At 40.0% G+C, this 24,003-nt stretch overlaps 1 protein-coding gene across 2 annotated transcripts in view; it reads left to right on the top strand.

Annotated features, from left to right (window-relative positions):
* Positions 1-3,376: 3,376 nt before the first annotated feature.
* The window catches only part of LOC126334536 (sorting nexin-14-like), a 212,843-nt gene continuing 192,216 nt past the window's right edge, over positions 3,377-24,003 (top strand). Inside the window, exons 1-2 of one of the 2 annotated variants that reach the window (XM_049996893.1) lie at positions 3,377-3,636; positions 13,329-13,397. In XM_049996893.1, coding sequence (XP_049852850.1) covers positions 3,524-3,636; positions 13,329-13,397 — 182 coding nt within the window. In that variant the 5' untranslated portion in view covers positions 3,377-3,523. The remainder of the gene's footprint in view (positions 3,637-13,328; positions 13,398-24,003) is intronic. The other variant, XM_049996892.1, reaches the window with a different exon arrangement.

Here is a 24,003-nt window from a genome sequence, read left to right as displayed (position 1 = left end):
TGAAGAAAACAATAGAAAAATTCGGAGTAGGCATTAAAATCCATGTAGAAGAAATATAAAAACTTTGAGGTTCGTCGATGACATTGAAATTCTATCAGAGGCAGCAAAGGACTTGGAAGGGCAGTTGAATGGAATCGAAAGTGCCTTGAAAGGAGGATACATAAGATGAACATCAACAAAAACAAAACGAGGATAATGGAATGCAGTCGAATTAAGTAGGGTGTTGCTGAGGGAATTAGATTAGGAAATGAGACACTTAAAGTAGTAAAGAAGTTTTGCTACTTGGGGAGCAAAAAAAAAACTAATGATGGTCGAAGTAGAGAGGATATAAAATGTAGACTGGCAATGGCAAGGAAAGCGTTTCTGAAGAAGAGAAATTTGTTAACATCGAGTATAGATTTAAGTGTCAGGAAGTCATTTCTGAAAGTATTTGTATGGAGTGCAGCGATGTATGGAAGTGAAACATGGACGATAAATAGTTTAGACAAGAAGAGAATATAAGTTTCGTAATTTGGTGTTACAGAAGAATGCTTAAGATTAGATGGGTAGATCACATAACTAATGAAGAGGTATTGAATAGAACTGGAGAGAAGAGAAGTTTGTGGCACAACTAGACTAGAAGAAGGGATCGGTTGGTAGAACGTGTTCTGAGGCATCAATGGATCATCAATTTAGTATTGGAGGCCAATGTGGAGGATAAAAATCGTAGAGGGAAACCAAGAGATGAATACATTAAACAGATTCAGAAGGATGTAGGTTGCAGTAGTTACTGGGAGATGAAGAATCTTGCACAGGATAGAGTAGCATGGAGAGCTGCATCAAACCAGTCTCATGACTAAAGACCACAACAACAACAACATATTTGATTTGCCCAAGTAAACAGAAACTTGATTGTACATTATTGTTTCAAAATTTTTAGAAAATACAGGCGTTATGGATATGGGTCTATGGGTAGTGGGACAGTTCTTCTAAACTTTATATATATATAGGCACATTTCTAGAAATTTTTAGTTTAATCATGGAACTTACTTTCAACTAGACATTTACACAATTAGTTAAAGTATAAATTATATAAGTCTATAACATTTTTCAACATATTATAAGACAAATCATAGTAATCAACACTAGCTGAAGGTTTGCAATTTTTCACTATTTTCTGGATAGTATTTGGACACCTGCAGCGAAAGTGAAAGTCCTCGAAAAAGGCGTTTTATACCAGTTGTCCATAATATTAGGTGCAGTTTCAAGAGGTTTGCTTATCCAACTATTAATTTCTTCAATGGGTTTGATACGAAATTTATTAAATTCTTCTGGAGTTATGACAATGTCATCTTTTTGTGTAGTTGGCAATAGATTTAATTATACTCCAGGCTGTTTTGCATTTGTTTTTGGACTTTTCATTGTTTATTATATTATGTAGTTTCGTTGTTTCATTGATTGCCAGTCTCTATTTATACTTAGCTCTGCATACAATTATTTATACACTTCTGATTTACAATTTTATGCAGCCCAGAGTGAAACATAACATTGCTTTTCAATTTCCCTGATTGTGGAGTATGCCATTCCATGTATTTCTTTTTTGTAATTACTACTAACATTTACTGTACATTTTTTAAAGGGATGTTACTTTCGAATATATTTAAAAATACACAGAAAATCTCAGTAAAAACGATATCAGAGGAACAATGTTGAAGCCTCCTAAAAAGGGAGTCCCAACTCAAACAAGTGAAGGCATGTCTAAATCTGTCCATCCTCTTTGTACTTATTGGTCTACTAGTCACAATTTATTGCTTTTGGGTCGGCACAATCTGAAGGTACATTACTAAGACTGATAAATACTGCATCATGATCTGAGAAAGGGAAACTAATTATATCAGTGTACATACAAGTTCTCTTAATATTTGTAAATATATTGTCTAGACAGGTGAACCCATTGTAGATTACAGTTAACGTAGTATTCATTAAATTGTCGAAGCAAGTATATGAGCTCTGTCACAGTTTTTTGTTCTGCAGAACATCAAAATGTTAATTGATATCCCCTCCAATGGCAATATTATATTTCTCCCATTTTGGTATACTAAAGTACATTAAGAGATCCTCAAGTTTCTCAAGGAAGATATATGTGGGGCATTATTGAGTGACCTGTACACTACTATGAATACTAGCTTAATACTCTCAATTACTATGTGTTTTTAAATATATTGCTACACCACCATGTAAGTAATGTACTCTACTGTAGCAATTAAGTGATGCATAATCATTCATTTCTCATGGCAGCATCCACAGTGAATTTCACGTCATGTAACATTACAGCATTGTCAAGGTTTATTGGGAAGAAAGTTTTGTTGGCTGATGGCATCCATCCATTGTTGATCATTTGACCCTTAAGCTCATTTCCTTCTGAAACATGGCCATGCAAACATATCCTTATTTCGATTTGTCATTGCTTTCGTAGTTGATAATAATTGCTTATTGCTTGTTTTTTATTATTTGTTACAAATTTCTTTTTTATTGTTTCTTTTGTTAAAATTCGTAATTTTATGGTAAATGACGAAAGTAATTGAAGCAATGAGGCAGCAGTCTGAATTATACGACATGAGTGTACCATATTACTTGGCATCTACTGCATTTATAAGGTAGATTTCTAAACATACCAATACTGTATTTAATATTTTACACTTAAATGGACTGCAATATGGCTGAAACTTTGAGTGCGAAAAGCAGATCAGATACAAACCATGTGAGTCCAATAAATGTCATTTTTGTACAACAGCGGGCTCCAGCACCCACATATATGAGCTATCGCATAGTGAGTGTGCACTTCACGAGTAAAAAGAGTTGGAAATAAAATTCCAGTTGAAAATCATCTTGTGAAGATCCCAAATAACACTTGAGGATAGCCATGCGAGTTGACATTATGTGATGGACTGTTTGAATACGCATTGATGTGACGGTGCCATGATGTGATTGTGCTGTGACGGCCAGTGTGAATTTGATTTTACCATAATAATCTTCTGCTTCCTGATATGTCAGCCAATGAAACATATTAACACAGGCATTACTCATTAATTCAATATTCATTCGCTTTCTTCTGAGAGATCTGTATTTTATACATATGACGAAACACGCATTCCAGGAAATGTAATTCCTTTATACTTTAGACTACGATCAGAGTGAGTAGTACCTTTATCAACAACACAAGCCAGTATCGTGGATTAAACAGCTTTCACGACTCGTAACAATCAAATCATCTGCTGGTTAAGTCTGGGGCAATGAAGATGGCGTACGTCTGCCTCAAGTTTTTTACGTCATACACGGCCGCCTCTATTATAGGCGGCCGTGCGTCCTGACTGCTCTACTAATTTATACCTTGATGTCTTTGACGGTCAATACTCAATAGTATAAGAACTCTGATTTGTGTGTAAACATGGGGGCAGTTGTGTCAAATATACGAAGTTTGCATTGTTGTAGAGAACCGTGATGTCATTTCTTTCTCATTACATTGTATTGTTGTTCTAAGAAAATGGATGAATCACATGTGAAAACTATTATTTTTCTCTTGTGGAACGACAGATTTGCTCGCACTTCAGTTTTATCCATCTTTACTCTTGCCTTAATTGTTATCCTTTCTTTAAGGTAAGCTGTTAGACTTTTTGTCATAAAATTGCGTGACGTAAACTTATTTATATAAGTTTTGCGTAGCTTCAGTTAACACCGAGGGACATCTGTGGTGATACCATTAGCGTTTAACCACAAGCCCCCTTTAACTATACAGAGCGGGGAGGCGCACAGCTTAATACACTCAGCTTAATACACTAATACACTCAGCTTAATAATTCAGCAGGGTTGAAGTACAAATCCCGTTCTAGCCATGCTGATCTACGTTTTCCATGATTTTCGTAAATCCATTAAAGTGAATGTTGGTATGGTACCTAGGAAAAGGACACGGCCAACATCCCAGTTCGAGGTGATGTCCCGTCTCTAATGACATTCTCGTCGACTGGGCGTTAAACATTGATCTTCCATAATTCCTCCATTTCTTTACAAACTTCGGAGATATTACATTATATTTCTTGGATATAATGACAATTCGTTAATTACATTATTCTCAGTGAAAAGCGTAGTTCCGCGAGACTGGCATTGTGAGATATGATAGATCGTTTGTATCAACTGGTCTTTTGTTACACAAGAATCTAAGACAAAACGCGATCTCCATTGGAGCGCATTCTGACTGTGGGTGTTACCCATAGTAAAAATCCTATATTTAAAGTTTATGAAATAAGAACTGTTTAGTCCAGTTAGGTCATGGACACAGCTTGTAGCAATACTTTGACATGGCTGGAGGTGAGATGGTGTACATAACAGAATCCATGTGGCCTGATGTGGAGTTGGAGCAGTGCACAATGGCCTTGGGCTGTGAAAGAGAACATCTGACATCCTTGAAGGTGGTGATTGTATCCATCTCACCCAGCACCATACGGATTCTTTTCTGCACACCATCTGAGCTCCAAGCCACGTCAAACCACTGCTACAGTGTATGTCCATGGCCCAGCTAGTCATGATCTTCTCTCATTCTCAAATATGAAATGACCCAAAATGTCTGTGCTTGAACCTGTGTCTCAGTGCAGAAAAACAAACTCTTGAATTTGTGCCAGCTGCAGGGATTGGTGGTCTGGCAGTAAGTAATCTCAGACGTTCATTACCACAATCTACATTTAAAAATAAATAAAAGATAAAAGAACTATTGATGCAAACAAAGTATTGTTATTGTTGTATTCTCTTCTCATTTCCATTCAAATGACATCACACATATCCTTTTTACAGAGTGGGTGAAGGTAGGTTTGGAAGACAATGAAGTTCTGCATGTTAGAGATAGCGATCTCTTTCCTCATTGAGGGGGCTTTGATTGCCGTGCGATTTTCTCATTTTTGTCCAAAAAACGTACTTCAGAGACCTTCTGGGACATAATCTGTCAACATGATCAAACAGTTTTATGGGTTAGACTTTGCTTTATAAAGAGTTGATTTTAGACTAGCTTTCAGTCTAATAAACGTCTCTTGACAGTTCAGAGGCTCTACAAATGTCACACCTTCCATATTTAGTTGATATAATGGATTACAGTGCTTAACAACATTGGTTATTAACTCTCTGTTGTAGCTGTCTAGGTTGCTGACTGTTATGTAGTTAACCAAGGATAGCAGGATGTTGAGCTTGTGTGACCTCAAGCAATGGGTAATGTTGGGTCTGTGGTGATGGCAAAGTCAGATAGTGTCCATATACAGAAACCACTGAGGAGGCGGGCTGTGATGTTCGCAGTGCTGGCCTGATGGGACAGCCTTGTTGAGTAGGTGGTGTGAACACAGGGACTTGGCAGGTGCTGTAGGCAGTAAAGGAAGCAGCAAGTTGGACTCAGCATAGTATGAAGCACTGGCATGCACTTAATGGCTCAAATAGAGTGGACCCAATTCCAAATCTCCTAGCATCGGGCTAGCTCTGGCAAGTAGCAGGCCTGTGACTGCATCTAGTAGCTGGTGGTGACATAGGAGGCACCTATCTTGTGCCGAGATTGGAGTTGAAGTCAGGATCAGAGTGGAAGTGCAGCATGGCACCAACAGTCTGTTAATTCCTGTCATGTCGCCATAGTCATGTAGGAAACATGTCAGAAGCCAAGTGTGATGTCAGAACAGGAGAGGTCCAACATTGCATGATGAGAGACAAGTAGATTAGATTAGATTAATACTTGTTCCATTGATCATGAATACGACACTTCATAATAATGTGGAACGTGTCAGGTTCATAAAAGATGTGTGTACAAGACATTACATTACACAAAATATTGCATGACACTAATGTTTAAGTTGTTTTTTTTTTTTTCAATTTTTTCCCCCTTAATTTATATCTAAAAATTCAGCCAATGAGTAGAAGGAGTTGTCATCTAGAAATTCTTTTAATTTATTTTTAAATGTTAGTTGGCTATCTGTCAGGCTTTTGATGCTGTTTGGTAGGTGACCAAAGACTTTTGTGGCAGCATAATTTACCCCTTTCAATGCCAAAGTCAGATTTAACCCTGCATAGTGAAGATCATCATTTATCCTGGTGTTATAGCTATGCACACTGATATTACTTTTGAACTGGGTTGCATTATTAACAACAAATTTCATAAGTGAATATATATACTGTGAGGATCCCTAGATCCTTAAATAAATGTCTGCAGGATGACCGTGGGTGGACTCCAGCAATTATTCTGATTACATGTTTTTGAGCAGTGAATACTTTTCTACTCAACGATGAACTACCCCAGAATATGATGCCATACGAAAGCAGTGAATGAAAGTAGGCATAGTAAGCTAATTTACTGAGATTCTTATCACCGAAATTTGCAATAACCCTAATAGCATACCTAGCTGAACTCAGACGTTTCAGCAGACCATCAATGTGTTGCTTCCAGTTTAGCTTATCATCAATGGACACACCTCAAAATTTTGAAAATTCTACCTTAGCTACAGACTTCTGTTCGAAGTCTATATTTATTGCTGGAGTTGTGCCATTTACTGTACGGAACTGTATATACTGTGTTTTATCAAAATTTAAAGAGAGTCCGTTTGCTGAGAACCACTTAATAATTTTGTGAAAGACATCATTTACAATTACATCAGTTAGTTCTTGGTTTTTGGATGTTATTACTATACTTGTATCATCAGCAAAAAGTACTAACTTTGCATCTTCATCACTGTGGAATGGTAAGTCATTAATGTATATCAAGAAAAGTAAAGGACCTAAGAATGAACCCTGTGGGACCCCGTACTTGATAGCCCCCCCAGTTTGAGGAATAGTTTTCTTCCAGTTAAGTATGAATTAAAGTCTGCAGTCCAAGAGAACTTCGGCTGCATGGAGGCCTAGGTATACTCGTGCAGGCATTGTCATTGTGGCAAAAAGCCTTGCTTGTTGATATGTAGGTTTGAAAAGCGCTATCCAGGCACTGTCATGAGGCAACCTGGCCCATTATAGGACAGCCTGTGGAGTGCAGGACGCTGAGGTAACAGTATTAATGGTGCTTACAACTGGAATTTCATAACTGGTCACCCAGTAGACTGCCTGCTGTGGCCCGCAGATGCTGATACCACAACAGTGCAATAACTCACATTGCTAATAAAGGACTATAATTATTTGAGACTGTTAGAAGCAGGCAGTGTGTTGATTGTTTGGATGTGCCGTTGAGTTGCTCTGGGACCATCCTTGTCTAGTTGTTGCTGATTTGCAGTGTTGTAAGAATTTTAGTGCAGGTAGAAAGTAAGTGAATCTCATGTAGTGACATTTGTGACTATTGGTTTATAAAGTGTGAAGTAATGTTTGCAGGTTTATCATATGAATGTTTAGATTGCACCTGTTATGATGATGTCATCAGTGTATTTTGTGCTCTGAAAAAGTGATAAACTGATTGCTCAAAATTGTGCTAAAATGTCATTGAATCACTTCTGGTTCCACGTGGTATGCAGTAGTATTCGAGGAGCCCAAAAGGCATATTAATAACCATTATCTTCTTTGTCTGTTATTCTGGGTGGAATTGCAGGTAGACATCTACCTATCTTTGAAATGTATGTCCCTCCTGGTAATCCGGCCATTAATTCCTCTGATCAGGGAATTTGGGAGGTAACAGCTTCAGATTGGGCAATGACCAAAAATGTGAGAGTGCCAAAGGGTGGTAATGACCCTTTGAGGTTTTGCTTGGTGACCAATCATGTTACCCACTGGCTTGATGAAACACGTATAATTCCTTCTTTATATTGTCTGCTGAGCAATAAAATAAATCTAGTTCAGCCATAACAGAACATGATAATGTGGATGATTTCATTACGACATGACATTTTAAGTAGTTGCACAACCTAAACTTTTTTTTTTAAGGCGAGGGGGGGGGGGGGGGGCAATTGTGATCTTGCCATAGAATTCAAACCTTCAAGAGGGATAATCTCTGAAACTATGCTAAAAACTTCACGAATTTGATGTATAAGTAAGACATGTTACTGAGGTGCAGAAGTAATGGGATATCTTCTAATATTGTGTCAGACATCCTTTTGCCTAGTGCAGCAACTCATGGCTTGGACTCAACAAGTCTTCGGAAGTCCCCTGCAGAAATATTGAGCCATGTTGCTTCCACAGCCATCCACAATTGCAAAAGTGTTGCTGCTGCACGGTTTAAGTCCCGTAAATGTTCGGTGGGATTCGTGTCAGGCGATTTGAGGGGCAAAATCATTCACTCAAATTGCCGAGGATGTTCTTCACACCAGTCATGAACAAGTGTGGCTTGGTGACATGACATTGTTGTTTGTGAACATGAAGTCCATGGATGGCTGTGAATGGTCCCCAAGTAGATGAATGTAATCATTTCCAGTCAGTGATCAGTTCAGCTGGACCAGAGCACGCAGTCAGTTCCTTGTAAATCCAACCCACACCATTTTGGAGCCACCACCAGCTTGCAAAGTGCCTTGTTGACATTTTGGGTCCATGGCATCGTGAAGTCTGCACCACAGTTGAACCCTACAGTCAGCTCTTACCAACTAAAATTGGGACATCCCACCAGGCCACAGTTTTCCAGTCATCTAGAGTCCAACTGATATGGTCACAAACCCAGGAGAGGCACTGTAAGTGATATCGTGCTGGCAGCAGAGGCACTCGAGTCGGTTGTCTGCTGCCGTAGCCCGTTAATGCCAAATTCCGCTGCACTGTCCTAACGGGTATGTTTGTCATATATCCCACATTGATCTTTGCAGTTGTTTTGCCCAATGTTCTTTGCTTATTAGCACTGACAAGTGTACACAAATGCCGCTGCTCTTGGTCATTAACTTAAGGCTGTTGGCCACTGCACGGTCTGTGGTGATAGGTAGTGCCTGAAATTTAGTATTGTCAGCACACTGTTGACACTTGAGCTTGGGATATTGAATTCCCTAACTATTTCTGAAATGGAATGTCCCATGCATCTGGCACCAACTACCAGTCTCCGATCAGAGTCTGTTAATTCCTGTCACATGGCTATAATTATGTAGGAAACAGGTTCACATGAATTATCTGAGTACAAATGACAGCTCTGCAATGAACTGACCTTTTATACCTTGTGTACACAATACTACCCCCATCGGTATATGTGGACGTTGCTACTCCATGACTTGTCACCTCAGTATATTGGAAACCTTAAACATTATTTCAGCTAGCACATAATGTTAATTCTCATTTAACTTCTATATAACTGGCTGAAATAACAGTTTGCCTTGTAAGGGGGTAATAGCTTTATGTAAGTTGTCTAAAATTCATTAATTGCTGCATTGGAGATGCAGTAGACTGATACCCATCTTCATTGATAATAGACAGAAAAAAGTGTGAATCTTAAAATAATCTATGTGAGATTTAGCTGAGTGGATAACCACCAAGTAATTTACATATGACACTAACTTGCAATTTTCCTATAACTTTCTTACGATGGAGTAACATGTTAAGAGAATGAAGCATTAGAGGATAAAGAAGACAGTAACGATAGCTTAGTTATAGATTTTTGCTTTCTCACATGTCAGCCACTTACTGTGTCACAGTCAATGTTCTTTGAGTTGCTGCAGAGAGTTTGTGAGTTGTTGGAATAGTGAGGCCTTCCTCCAGTGACAGACTAGACAACTTTGAAGTCTGATAACTGTACTTTTAGATCAGAGATAAGCAGTGGCAACACCATCAAAGGTCTTTTGTATCATAGTAAAATGAGAGTGATTTATATCCTGTTTCTGGCACTGCATGAATTTCAACGTGGCCATTTCTGTACGCATATGTGTGCCGAGATTACTAGATAACATGGTAAAATGGTCTTTTAAAACAGGATTTGGTTTCTGAATCTGCTTGTTGATTGTCGTATTGGAAGACAACTGGCAATCACATTGCAAATCTTCAAATATACAAGGTGAACCTAATTCCATAAAATCTCAGATGTTGTTCATAGATATTTTTTGGGTATTTTGGTATAACGGACCTGTGGTCTCCAGTAGCTTAGGGCAAGTAATAATTTAATTGTGATTTATTTAATTTTTTATGCCAATTACCCACCTTCACAACAGCTGAAAAGCTTATAACATGCAGTCAACAAAATAAACAGATCAAAACACTAAGTAGTGCAGCAACCCGCAGGATATGTACAGATGCAAAAGTAATGTGAAGTTTTTGTCATCACTGTGACAACAGCTCAGCATAGCATCATGATGTTGGTCTTCTATTGCATTTGGCAACCTCTTACATGAGGTGCTTATCAACAAGTTCATCAGTAAACCTATTCAAATGACTATATGTCACTAGTAATATACAAGTAACACTGCCATATAAACAAATCCAAGACAGAACTGAGCAGTACTGAATGCAATTACTCTGTAATGGGCCATCAGAAAGCAGGGTTCCGTTTTCAGAAATCTCAGGAAATGTCCCTGAACAACCTCCGACTGAAAATTCAGCTAATGCTAATAAGAGTCTTAAGTCGCTACTTTCCTCACTAAATATTAGAAATTGTAGCAACTATTTGATTTAATTCATTGAATATACAGGGTTGGGTAAAGATATGGAAACACCAAGTACGCAACACATTACCGTGCCAAATGTGGTCAAGGAAACTGTTGGTTTCGAAATGGCTTTCACTCATCTGGGAATGAATAAATACAGGTTCTTTATGGTGGGAAGTTCAGGTAACAGCAATGGAGTTAGATGCAATTCTGCACCTTCTAGCCAAAGTAGGCCACAAAGTCTTAAAAATATTAAGATCTCATGGCTGTGGTGATCAGGAGAGATATAACAATTCATCATTGTGCTCACAAAACCAGTCCTGGACTGTGAGAACTGTGTGGACAGTGGCTCTGTCATCTTGGAACATAGCATCACCCTTGGGGCAAACATTACATCATGTAATGGAACTGATCAGCCAGAATGGTCACATAACATTTGGTAGTAACACAGCCTTGCAGAGTAACCGTGGGGGCCTCGGAGTACCTCGATATGGCTGCCCAAATGTATCGCCGAGCCTCTGCCTAGTTTCACTCTTGGGACTTAGTAGGTCACAACCTGGAACCGTATGAAATAAGACTCAGCTGACCAAATAACTTTCTCCTATTGACCTGAGGTCCAGGTTTTATGACTGTGGTGCCATGTTTTTCTGTTATTGGCATTTGCATCACTTATGTGTCATTCTAGAATTCCAGCTCTCCCTGTGATTCCCTGCTTGTAGAGCTTCCTTCATTTAGTTTTGGTGTTGACAGAGTTCATGAGTGTGACATACAGTTCCGCATTGACTTTTGAAACTGTCATCCCCTTATTTTTCCTTACTATCCTCTTCAATGGCTGTCTGTTACTTTCACTCAGCAGACTCTTTCATTTGTGTTGGACATAGCAGATGATTTCAGTTACCTTAGCTCCAACATAGTGCACCCACAGCTACACAGAACACTGTTGTGACCACAGTTGACACTTTCAGTGTATTGAGGACATTGCACAGATGCCATCTGTGGTCAAATACAAAAGCACAACATGTGGGCTTGGGTATCACCTGCATTTATGTTCCAGCATGCATTCCTTCCAGTGTTTCCATATCTTTGTCCAATCCCTGGACTTAGTGCTGTAGGATCTGCTTTAACAGCTGTTGCTTGTTTTCAAAGAATTTTATATTCTGCATTTGCCATGCAAATGGCTGTTCCTGTTCTGCCATCATCTCTTCTTGATGTTATCATTCCTGATGTTCATGCAGTTTTTTCTTATGGTGGTAGCTGTTCCAATGACAGCTTAAAAAATTCCAATTCTATCCTGAACTTCGAAATCACTACTGAATAAATAAGGAAGTGCTATATTTTTCATTTATTACGTTGTTGTTATTGGTGTATTAGTACTATAAAGCTTTGTTTTGCTCTTCAGCAGTTCCATGGAATGCACTTTATATACACACTTACATGATGGGGCTTATCCAGCTCACACTCTGGTGTAAGAATGTTTCAAGGAAGTTTAAGTGATTAGCACATGTTCAAATCTAAGTTTGTCCAGACAGAAACAGGGTCTGTAGCATAGCTCAGAACTCGGTTTCACAACTGAACTACATATATATATTACAGTAGCACCCTAGAAGCTCCAAGGAATGGGTACAGACACAAACAATAATAGGTCTAAAGCTGCAGAGTCATCACAGGCTAAAGTGAAATCTGGTGTAGGAACGTTCAAAATAAGACCAGTCTGTAGCACAAGTTCCAGTACCAGATATACGAGCAGATAGTCCAAGCGCAGTCCACGAGAAAAAAAGACTGTTACATGGATCTGATGATTTATTCTTTTTCACACTCCTCTTCTTTCTGCACTTAACTCCCTGTTTCTTTTTCCACTTTCTTCTGCCACTTTTGTTTATCCTGCTACTATTTCTTCTTTCTTCTCCCGTCTATCACATGTTTTCGTGCTGCTTCTGTCTTACATTTATCAGGATTTACTACCAGTTTCTTCTTTTCTTCATTATCTTCTTCATCTGCTTCTTGTGGCTGATTCATTGTACTTCAAGACTCGATGTTAATGTTGTGTCGATGACAAGCTATGGCTGTTACTTCAATTTATTGCTTGATTCTAGAGCTAGACTTGTGAATACACTTTTTGATGTAAAAATATACCTTTAAACTTTGCCATTAATATTAAAGCAAAATTGAAAAAAAGTAAAATTCTGTATTTGTGCTTGTCTACTTGTATAGTTTGCTCTACTGTTTTATATATTTCTGCACAAGTAATTTAATTACAACTCAATGAGTAGTTGAAGTGCCGAGTTGTCGGTAGACTCATAAATAAAATATTGTTCTCTCAGGCAAATGCTCCTTTAGAGCTATGGTGATAAATACCTTCCTGTGGTCTGAACAAGCTCACGGGTGCTCTGTCCTTATGCTGTGGACCTGTTGTCTCCCTCCCAGCCAAGAGCCACCTGTGTCTAATCCTTCCTCACATCCTTTCCCCTGTTGCTCGTTCCACCTGACACTAATTCTCACCTCAGTCAAACTGGAATGGTGTAGTCAACTAGAACAGTGTAGTCTTACTTTGCGCAAGCCTGTGCATTCGTGTGTGTGTGTGTGTGTGTGTGTGTGTGTGTGTGTGTGTGTGTGTGTGCACACGTTTGCATGAAAATGTTTGGTAATATGTTATCTTTACTGCTTAAATTATTCATATATCACCAAGGGCTTTACATTACAATTCTACATTACATTTCCTTGGTAAAAATTTTAAGTACTTGAATATTTAACTTCATTTATCTGTTGGTGTTATGAATGCTTGTCATTGTTTTCTGTTTATTTCAGTTTCCTTTCTGGTCTACTAGTTCTTGGAGCATATATAGGAGGTTTCATTGCTTTTAGCTCAGTTTTCAGGTAAGAGTAAAGACTTTTCTCTACTTTAATAGATTTGTAGTTCACATTGTTAAATTGCATTATCTCCAATCTATGTTTTAGTGTTGAGCCTTCCAAGTGCTCCTACATCATTGTTGTTCACTGTTTCTGTAGCATTATGTCAGCCATTCTTACTGTGTAGTGCTAAATGGTGAGCAGCATGGGAAGCCGGACCAACATCAGTTGGACTCAGACTTGCCAAAGCTGTGTTTCATGAACTGAGGGATGTGGGATGGCCAACACTGCCAATTCTCTTCATCCCTAATTTGCTGACAAGCTTCAGCAGCCGTTAAAGTATTCAGCACAACAGTGGAATGTCATACGCGACAGCAAATAATAGTCTTAGCTTAAATGAGGGTAGTATTATTTATAAAAAAAAGACACTAAACCTCAATGTGTCATGCATAGATGAAGTGAGTTGTTCTTGATGCAGTAAGAACAGTTGTAAGCAACCCTTGGGGCACCAGCTACACAGCAGCTGCTTTAGACTTACTAAGGAATGCAGTGTTCTGCCTCAGGCAACTCTAATTTCCCAATCTGCTTGATGGAATGAAGTTGTTTTCAGAAAAGGAAAAGGTCTGATAGTTCCCAGAATAAATTGTCATAATTACCTGGACTCAGTGGACTCAACCCAAAGTTTCTTGATTAGAGCAGACGTCTTACAATTACTCCCAGTAGAGTGTACACCATTGATTTAGTACTGCTGCATATTAACCAAGTTCCTTCCAATTCCAGTACATTTTCCATAAATTAATGTCTCCAGAATATTCTGTTACTGAACAACTGCTTCATAGCTCAACTGTATGCCATAAAAGCACATCAGTTATTTAGTTGTATTCATACAAAGCAAACTTGAATGCTGTTACTATCAGTTACTGGCCTATCTGACTGAAACAAAGATTTACATTACTGTAGAACAGCTAAGACTCAAAGTTATTATTTGACAAATGTTTTCTCTCTGCTGATGACTGAAGATCCTCTGTCATAGTTGGACAATGCCCCAACAAAAGCAGTTTCATCCAAAGTAAAATAATGACCTTGCCTCTCCAGACTTCATGTGTAATGTAACATGGTGAACATTGCCAAACAAAAGAGAATGGATGTTCAATTGAAAACTTGCTTGTTTATATTTAAGTATGTAAGGGAAATTTATTGAAATGCAGGTGGTGTGAGGTGCAGCAAAACATTACATAAATTACACAACATCTAATAAATAATAACCTTAACACTCGAAGAAAATGGTTAAGGTAACAGTCTCAAAGTAGTTTTTATTTTATTTTTTTAATCATAGTCAATCTTACACACTGACACTTAAACCCATGTTAGAAACGTATCCTTCCATCTTTTTGTCATCTTTTAATGACAGTATGTCATGAATATTAATCTCACAACTCTGTCAGTACATACAGCATGGTTTCACAGTCACTAATATGTATGTCTTAGGTTTGTGTGAATATTAACATATGCTCTAATATTGTGAAGTGTACCTCAAATGTATGAAAGCTCGAAAAGCTGCAAAAGCGGGCTTAAATTGTTAAGTAGCCAGCATCCAGAAGTGAAACCAATTTCAAAGAGGTTGTCATTGTCAGCCGTGAGAATGCTGGCTATCTCACTTTCATTTTTGTATTTCACTTGTCTCTTTGCATGCTCTCTACTAGGTTGTGGCTCTTGAAACTTTTAGAAGATTGATTGGAAGTCAGTGTATCAACAATGTTCTCCAAAAGGCTCATGATTATTTCCTCCCTAAAATTCTTTATAGGAATATTTGTCTTGGTAAATATTTTGTACAAAAAGTGAGTGCTTACTACTGCTATGTTGAATATAATTTCAAACGCCACAGTATGGAACCATCTTATTGTTTTCCTCAGTAGTGAAAAATAACTTGACATCTGGTCTCACACATTGATTCCTTGCTATGCTGCATTATAATCCAAAATGGCAGCAGGCTTAAATATTTCCTCGCCGGTTTTCTTGCTTTTCTTCCCAGTGATGTGCATTTCGATGCCATGGTTAGTAGTAAGAAACATCACATCTCTTTTCTTGTGCCATTTTCCTACTGTTCCATTAGATTCTCTTCCAGTGAGGTTGCCTTTTCTTATTTGTCCTGTAATGGTGGGGACCAAATGCTTTCTGTTTTTCTCAGGTTACCTACAATGTTGGTATTTCCATCCAGCAAATGTCTAGCTAATGACACACTTGTGTAATTGTTGTCAGTAACAACTGTGCGTCCCTTATCTACATGTTTTTCCATTAAGTCTAAAACTACTGTTTCTGCAAGATTTTTGCTGACATTGTACAACTGTCCTGTGTAAACAATCATTCTAAGTGTATAACTGGCTTGCTTACAAAGTTTGAATACCTTGATTCCCTATCTTCGGGTCTTTCTGTGGATGTACTGACAAAATAAAAGTCGTTCTTAAAAGGGCACCATTGACTCGTCCACTGCTAGCATCTCTCGCAGTCCATATTGTGAGCAAAATTTACTATGGATCATATCAAAGAGTTTTTGGGCATCATGAATATACAATCACTTTTATCTGCAGTTGCGTTGTCCTCGAAATGGACGAACCTCAAATTATGCCAAAGAACTTGCACATCTTGAAATTATATTTATTAAAAGTTGTAGATTTGTTTGCAACATGTTAATATGTATGTATGTATGTTATTACTGTTTCGTAATTATAGCTTTAATAGGCACTATAATACTAATGTTGAGATGAAGTGAGCATAGAATGCTTTACTATGATATTGTAAATAAAATAGAAAGAAACTTCCACATGGGAAAAATATCTTAAAAACAAAGATTCCAAGACTTACCAAGCGGGAAAGCGCTGGTAGATAGGCACAATGAATAAAAAAACACACACACACAGAATTTCAGCTTTCGCAACCGGCGGCTGCTTCGTCAGGAAAGAGGGAAGGAAAAGGAAAGATGAAAGGATGTGGGTTTTTAAAGGAGAGGGTAAGGAGTCATTCCAATCCCGGGAGCAGAAAGACTTACCTTAGGGGGAAAAAAGGATGGGTATATACTCGCGCGCGCACGCCCACACACACACACACACACACACACACACACACACACACACACATATGCACGCATATCCATCCATACATACACAAACAGACATATTTAAAGGCCTTTAAATATCACACGCATATCCATCCATACATACACAAACAGACATATTTAAAGGCCTTTAAAGGTCTTTAAATATGTCTGTTTGTGTATGTATGGATGGACGTGTGTGTGTGTGTGTGTGTGTGTGTGTGTGTGTGTGTGTGTGTGCGTGTGTGTGTGGGCGCGCGCGCACGTATATACGCATCCTTTTTTCCCCCTAAGGTAAGTCTTTCCGCTCCTGGGATTGGAATGACTCCTTACCCTCTCCCTTAAAACCCACATCCTTTCATCTTTCCTTTTCCTTCCCTCTTTCCTGACGAAGCAGTGGCCGGTTGCAAAAGCTCAAATTCTGTGTGTGTGTTTGTGTGTTTTTTTTATTCATTGTGCCTATCTACCGGCGCTTTCCCGCTTGGTAAGTCTTGAAGTCTTTGTTTTTAAGTTACTATGATATTGAAAACATAAGTCACCTAGATTCCATAATTCACTGGTAATTTTACCTACTTTACAAAATGACATACATTGAGACCAAGTACATACTGTAGAATTATTTGTTTCTGTCCAGTCTGTATTCTGTTTCAGTTACTTGGTCGTCAAATACATCATTGTAATAATTAATCTTTTTATGCAAGAAATATAGAACAGGTGTTGGATATTGATCCTAAATAGGTTGAGTCCATATTCATTGAAGACAATAAAGTCTATAAATTATTTCTCAATTATTTTTTGGCATTTTATTTTTACAAGTCCTTTTTGATCACACAGATTTCTTACACTTCATTACCGGTTTTGGCTACTGCCACCTTCCGCTCTGTTACAAAAATAAGTAAAGTGCTAGCAACAGGTTCAATTAGTTAATGCCAAATCTAACAAGTCCTAGTGATACACAAAATATAAAAGTATAAAATGTTTATAGGGACGTATAGCAGCCATATGTACAGTTAAAATATTCTGATGTAAATCATTGTCAAGTTAAGCTGATAATACTCAGTTTGCACCTGGTATTTACATATGCCAGCAGAGGGCACTTTAGCTAGAGTGCATACTAAACCAGTGTCGCCAATGTGATGATTAAATTGTGGTATGCACAGCCATTAGTTAAAAATTATTTTTTAAAATTACTTCCCAAACAAAATGAGTGTCTGACAATAAAATGCATACTGATGTGAAATTGGATCCATACTTAAAATACCATAAAAAATACAAATACTAATATAATAAATCCACTAGCCTGACTAGGTAAAACATACAACTTACATAAAAGCTAGTATAAATAGTATAACAATAAAAAAATATCTAAAAATCTTCCAGCCTAACATATCAGTTACTATAAATGCAATTGTAGTACAATTAATAAAATAGTGACTCTACATTAAAGTCAAAAATCGATATATTCTATCCAGTGTCTTGTCTCAGTGGCGACATGTCATGGTATCTTTCTTTTCCTGTGGTGCAGCTTTCAGAGGAAGGCCCAGTCTCCTTGTCGGTGGCAGCTGGCGCACATCAATCTGCTAGAGTGCTCTATGTTACTCAAACTAGTAGGTCTCTGAGTATATCAAAATAAGTATTTATATAATAGAGGGAAACATCCCACGTGGGAAAAATATATCTAAAACAAAGATAATGTGACTTACCAAACGAAATTGCTGGCAGGTCGATAGACACACAAACATACACCCAAAATTCAAGCTTTCGCAACCAATAGTTGCTTCATCAGGAAAGGGGGAAGGAGAGGGAAAGACGAAAGGATGTGGATTTTACGGAAGAGTGTAAGGAGTCATTCCAATCCCGGGAGCGGAAAGACTTACCTTAGGGGGAAAAAAGGACAGGTATACACTCACTCACACACACACACACACACACACACACACACACACACACACACACACACACACATATCCATCCGCACATACACAGACACAAGCAGACATTTTTAAAGGCAAAGAGTTTGGGCAGAGATGTCAGTCGAGGCGGAATTACAGAGGCAAGGATGTTGTTGAAAGACAGGTCAGGTATGAGTGCGGCAAATTGAAATTAGCGGAGATTGAGGCCTGGCGGATAACAAGAAGAGAGGATATACTGAAGGGCAAGTTCCCATCTCCGGAGTTCTGACAGGTTGGTGTTAGTGGGAAGTATCCAGATAACCCAGACAGTGTAACACTGTGCCAAGATGTGCTGGCCATGCACCAAGGCATGTTTAGCCACAGGGTGATCCTCATTACCAACAAACACTGTCTGCCTGTGTCCATTCGTGCGAATGGACAGTTTGTTGCTGGTCTGTTGGTAAATCACGTGGGTGCTTTCACACGTGGCTCTGCCTTTGATTGTGTACACCTTCCAGGTTAGAGGACTGGAGTAGGTGGTGGTGGTGGGGTGCATGGGACTGGTTTTACACGGGGGGCGGTTACAAGGGTAGGAGCCAGAGGGTAGGGAAGGTGGTTTGAGGATTTCATAGGGATAAGCTAAGAGGTTACAAAGGTTAGGTGGATGGCAGAAAGACACTCTTTGTGGAGTGGTGAGGATTTCATGAAGGATGGATTTCATTTCAGGGCAGGATTTGAGAAAGTCGTATCCCTGCTGGAGAGCAACATTCAGAGTCTGATCCAGTCCCGGAAAGTATCCTGTCACAAATGGGCCACTTTTGGTGTTCTTCTGTGGGAGGTTTTGGGTTTGAGGAGGTGAGGAAGTGGCTCTGGTTATTTGCTTCTGTACCAGGTCGGGAGAGTAGTTGCGGGATTCGAAAGCTGTTTTCAGGTTGTTGGTGTAATGGTTCAGTGATTCCAGACTGGAACAGATTTGTTTGCCACGAAGACCTAGACTGTAGGGAAGGGCCGTTTGATGTGGTATTGGTGGCAGCTGTCATAATGGAGGTACTGTCGCTTGTTGGTGGGTTTGATGTGGACGGACGTGTGAATCTGGTCATTGGACAAGTGGAGGTCAACGTCAAGGAAAGTGGCATGAGATTTGGAGCAGGACCAGGTGAATCTGATGGAACCAAAGGAGTTGAGGTTGGAGAGGAAATTCTGGAGTTCTTCTTCACTGTGAGTCCAGATCATGAAGATGTCATCAATAAATCTGTACCAAACTTTGGGTTGTCAGGCCTGGGTAACCAAGAAGGCTTCCTCTAAGCGACCCATGAATAGGTTGGCGTTCGAGGAGACCATCGTACCAAACTTTGGGTTGTCAGGCCTGGGTAACCAAGAAGGCTTCCTCTAAGCGACCCATGAATAGGTTGGCGTACGAGGAGACCATCCTGGTACCCAGGGCTGTTCCTTTTAATTGTTGGTATGTCTGGCCTTCGAAAGTGAGGAAGTTGTGGGTCAGGATGAAGCTGGCTAAGTAATGAGGAAAGAGGATTTAGGTAGGGTGGCAGGTGATCGACGTGAAAGGAAGTGCTCCATCGCAGCGAGGCCCTGGACGTGCAGAATAGTTGTGTATAAGGAAGTGGCATTAATAGTTACAAGGATGGTTTCTGGGGGTAACAGACTGGGTAAGGATTCCAGGCATTCGAGAAAGTGGTTTCTTGTCTTTGATGAAGGATGGGGGACTGGATGTAATGGGTTGAAGGTGTTAATCTACGTAGGCAGGGATACATTCTGTGGGGGCTTGGTAACCAGCCACAATGGTGCGACCGGGATGATTGGGTTTGTGAATTTTAGGAAGAAGGTAGAAGGTAGGGGTGCGGGGTGTTGGTGGGGTCAGGAGGTTGATGGAGTCAGGTGAAAGGTTTTGTAGGGGGCCTAAGGTTCTGAGGATTCCTTGAAGCTCCGCCTGGATATCAGGAATGGGATTACCTTGGCAATCTTTGTATGTAGTGTTGTCTCAAAGCTGACACAGTCCCTCAGCCACATACTCCCGACGATCAAGTACCACGGTCATGGAACCCTTGTCCGCCGGAAGAATGACGATGGATCGGCCAGCCTTCAGATCACGAATAGCCTGGGCTTCAGCAGTGGTAATGTTGGGAGTAGGATTAAGGTTTTTTAAGAAGGATTGAGAGACAAGGCTGGAAGTCAGAAATTCCTGGAAGGTTTCGAGAAGGTGATTTTAAGGAAGAGGAGGTGGGTCCCACTGTGACGGAGGACGGAACTGTTCCAGGTAGGGTTCAATTTGGATAGTGTCTTGGGGAGTTAGATGATTAGGAGTAGGATTAGGATCATTTTTCTTCGTGGCAAAGTGATATTTCCAGCAGAGAGTACGGGTGTAGGACAGTAAATCTTTGACAAGGGCTGTTTGGTTGAATCTGGAAGTGGGGCTGAAGGTGAGGCCTTTGGATAGGACAGAGGTTTCGGATTGGGAGAGAGGTTTGGAGGAAAAGATAACTACTGAATTAGGGTGTTTTGGTTCCAGATTGTGTTGATTGGAATTTTGAGGTTTTTGGGGGGAGTGGAGCTGGAAGTGGGTGATTGAGTAGATGGGAGAGACTGGGTCTGTGTGCAGTGAGAGGAGGTTGAAGTTTCCTGGAAAGGTTGTGAAGGGTAAGTGAGTTGCCTTTCCGGACGTGGGAAACCAGGAGATTGGATAGTTTTTTGAGGTGGAGGGTGGCATGCTGTTCTAATTTGCTGTTGGCCTGTAGGAGGATGCTCTGAACAGCCGGTGTGGATGTGGGAGAGGAAAGATTGAGGACTTTTATTAAGGATAGGAGTTGACGGGTGTGTTCATTGGCTGAGTTGATGTGTATGCGAAGGATTAGGTGGGTGATGGCTATGGATTGTTCAGTTTGGAACTGGTATAGGGACTGATGGAAAGAAGGGTTACAGCCAGAGATGGGAACTTTAAAAGCCTGAGAAAATAAAATATGGGAGTGTAATCTGGCTAGGGCGAAGGCATGTTTGCAGAGGGAATGTAAATAAAACTTAATGGGGTCGTTGTGGGGATGTTGTGAGGGTGACATGGTATTAGAAGGTGGAAAGTGTAACATGAGGCTGAAATGAAAATGAAAATAAAAATATATGGGGAGAGATAAAGGTGAACTAGAAAGCAACTGGAGCTCTGGTGTGAAAAAAGGCGAAAAAGTGTTGGTTAAAGCTTGGCTATGTTGATCCTGTGGTGAACTTGGGTTGGTAGACAATGATGTACACAAAGGTTAGGTGGTTGTGTTGCCGCCAAAACACGTTAAAGGGTGGAGCAATTCGGGAAAATTTAGAAAAAACTGCGTGTAAATGTATTAAAAGGAGTGGTTTTGTGGTGGCAGATTGTGAAAATGAGGCTAACAATTGTCTGACGAAGAAATAATGATATTAAAACCTGTGGGAAGTGGCTAAAAATGATCAGTGATGTGGGAAAAACGGAAATGGAAAAAAAGCAAAAGTTATTAGAACTAGCCAAAATGGCTGTTAAATAGGTGAAAGGAACTGTTTGTGAACTAGAAACGGTGGATTTTATAGCAGTGGTAGTGTTGAAAGCGGAAAAAAAATTTTTTGGTTATGGTTTGGAAGTGGGTTACGTATTATTGAGTATTTATAGGCGGGATAATATTGTATGGTAGATTCGTTGTAAAGGAGAAGGTGAATACAAAGTGAAATACCAGGATGGCCCCCTCGTATGTCAACCTATTCATGGGTCGCTTAGAGGAAGCCTTCTTGGTTACCCAGGCCTGACAACCCAAAGTTTGGTACAGATTTATTGATGACATTTTCATGATCTGGACTCACAGTTAAGAAGAACTCCAGAATTTCCTCTCCAACCTCAACTCCTTTGGTTCCATCAGATTCACCTGGTCCTACTCCAAATCCCCTGCCACTTTCCTTGACGTTGACCTCCACCTGTCCAATGACCAGCTTTACACGTCCGTCCACATCAAACCCACCAACAGGCAACAGTACCTCCGTTATGACAGCTGCCACCAATACCACATCAGACGGTCCCTTCCCTACAGCCTAGGTCTTCGTGGCAAACAAATCTGCTCCAGTCTGGAATCCCTGAACCATTACACCAACAAGCTGAAAAACAGCTTTCGAATCCCGCAACTACTCTCCCGACCTGGTACAGAAGCAAATAACCAGAGCCACTTCCTCATCTCCTCATACCCAGAACCTCCCACAGAAGAACACCAAAAGTGGCCCATTTGTGACAGGATACTTTCCGGGACTGGATCAGACTCTGAATGTGGCTCTCCAGCAGGGATACGACTTTCTCAAACCCTGCCCTGAAATGAGATCCATCCTTCATGAACTCCTCTCCACTCCACCAAGAGTATCTTTCTGCCGTCCACCTAACCTTCGTAACCTCTTAGTTCATCCCTATGAAATCCCCAAACCACCTTCCCTACCCTCTGGCTCCTACCCTTGTAACCGCCCCCGGTGTAAAATCTGTCCCATGCACCCTCCCACCACCACCTACTCCAGTCCTGTAACCAGGAAGGTGTACACAATCAAAGGCAGAGCCACGTGTGAAAGCACCCACGTGATTTACCAACAGACCAGCAACAAACTGTCCATTCGTACGAATGGACACAGGCAGACAGTGTTTGTTGGTAATGAGGATCACCCTGTGGCTAAACATGCCTTGGTGCATGGCCAGCACATCTTGGCACAGTGTTACACTGTCTGGGTTATCTGGATACTTCCCACTAACACCAACCTGTCAGAACTCCGGAGATGGGAACTTGCCCTTCAGTATATCCTCTCTTCTTGTTATCCGCCAGGCCTCAATCTTTGCTAATTTCAATTTGCCGCCGCTCATACCTGACCTGTCTTTCAACAACATCTTTGCCTCTGTACTTCCGCCTCGACTGACATCTCTGCCCAAACTCTTTGCCTTTACAAATGTCTGCTTGTGTGTGTGTGTGTGTGTGTGTGTGTGTGTGTGTGTGTGTGTGTGTACGTGTATGTGTGTGTGTGTGTGTACGTGTACGTGTGTGTGTGTGTGTACGTGTACACCTGTCCTTTTTTCCTCCTAAGGTAAGTCTTTCCGCTCCCGGGATTGGAATGACTCCTTACCCTCTCCCTTAAAACTCACATCCTTTCGTCTTTCCTTCTCCTTCCCTCTTTCCTGATGAAGCAACCGTTGGTTGCGAAAGCTTGAATTTTGTGTGTATGTTTGTGTTTGTTTGTGTGAAAATAAGTATTTAGATTGAACTCATTCTGTTCATTCAGCAGTAATTCCGATTGTCATTTCCTGTGCACATAAATCTCCATTTCTTCGAGTAAGTTCAGTAACTTTGGCACCCTATGCAACACTTCCATATTATTGTCTGTGCTTCCTACTGAATGTCTTTCTCTGTCTAAATGTGTACCAAAAGCACTCTTGTTCTGATTATACGTATTTTCTCTAAAACGAGTCTGGACATTCCTTCCTGCCTGACCAATATAAATACTGTCACGGTCTTGGCAGCTCATCTTACAAACACCAAACCCCATATATTTATTGCTGTTGTTGTCAACTATATGCCGTAGCTTAAAACCAATTGTACCTTCCGTTTGACACCCAATTTTCATTTTCATTTTTCTGAAGGTCTGCACAATTCTGTCA

The sequence above is a fragment of the Schistocerca gregaria genome, chromosome 2, assembly GCF_023897955.1.
Source record: "Schistocerca gregaria isolate iqSchGreg1 chromosome 2, iqSchGreg1.2, whole genome shotgun sequence".
NCBI classification, from domain to species: domain Eukaryota; kingdom Metazoa; phylum Arthropoda; class Insecta; order Orthoptera; family Acrididae; genus Schistocerca; species Schistocerca gregaria.
Note: the sequence above shows the minus strand (reverse complement) of the source record. Positions and strands in the feature narration are given on the sequence as shown.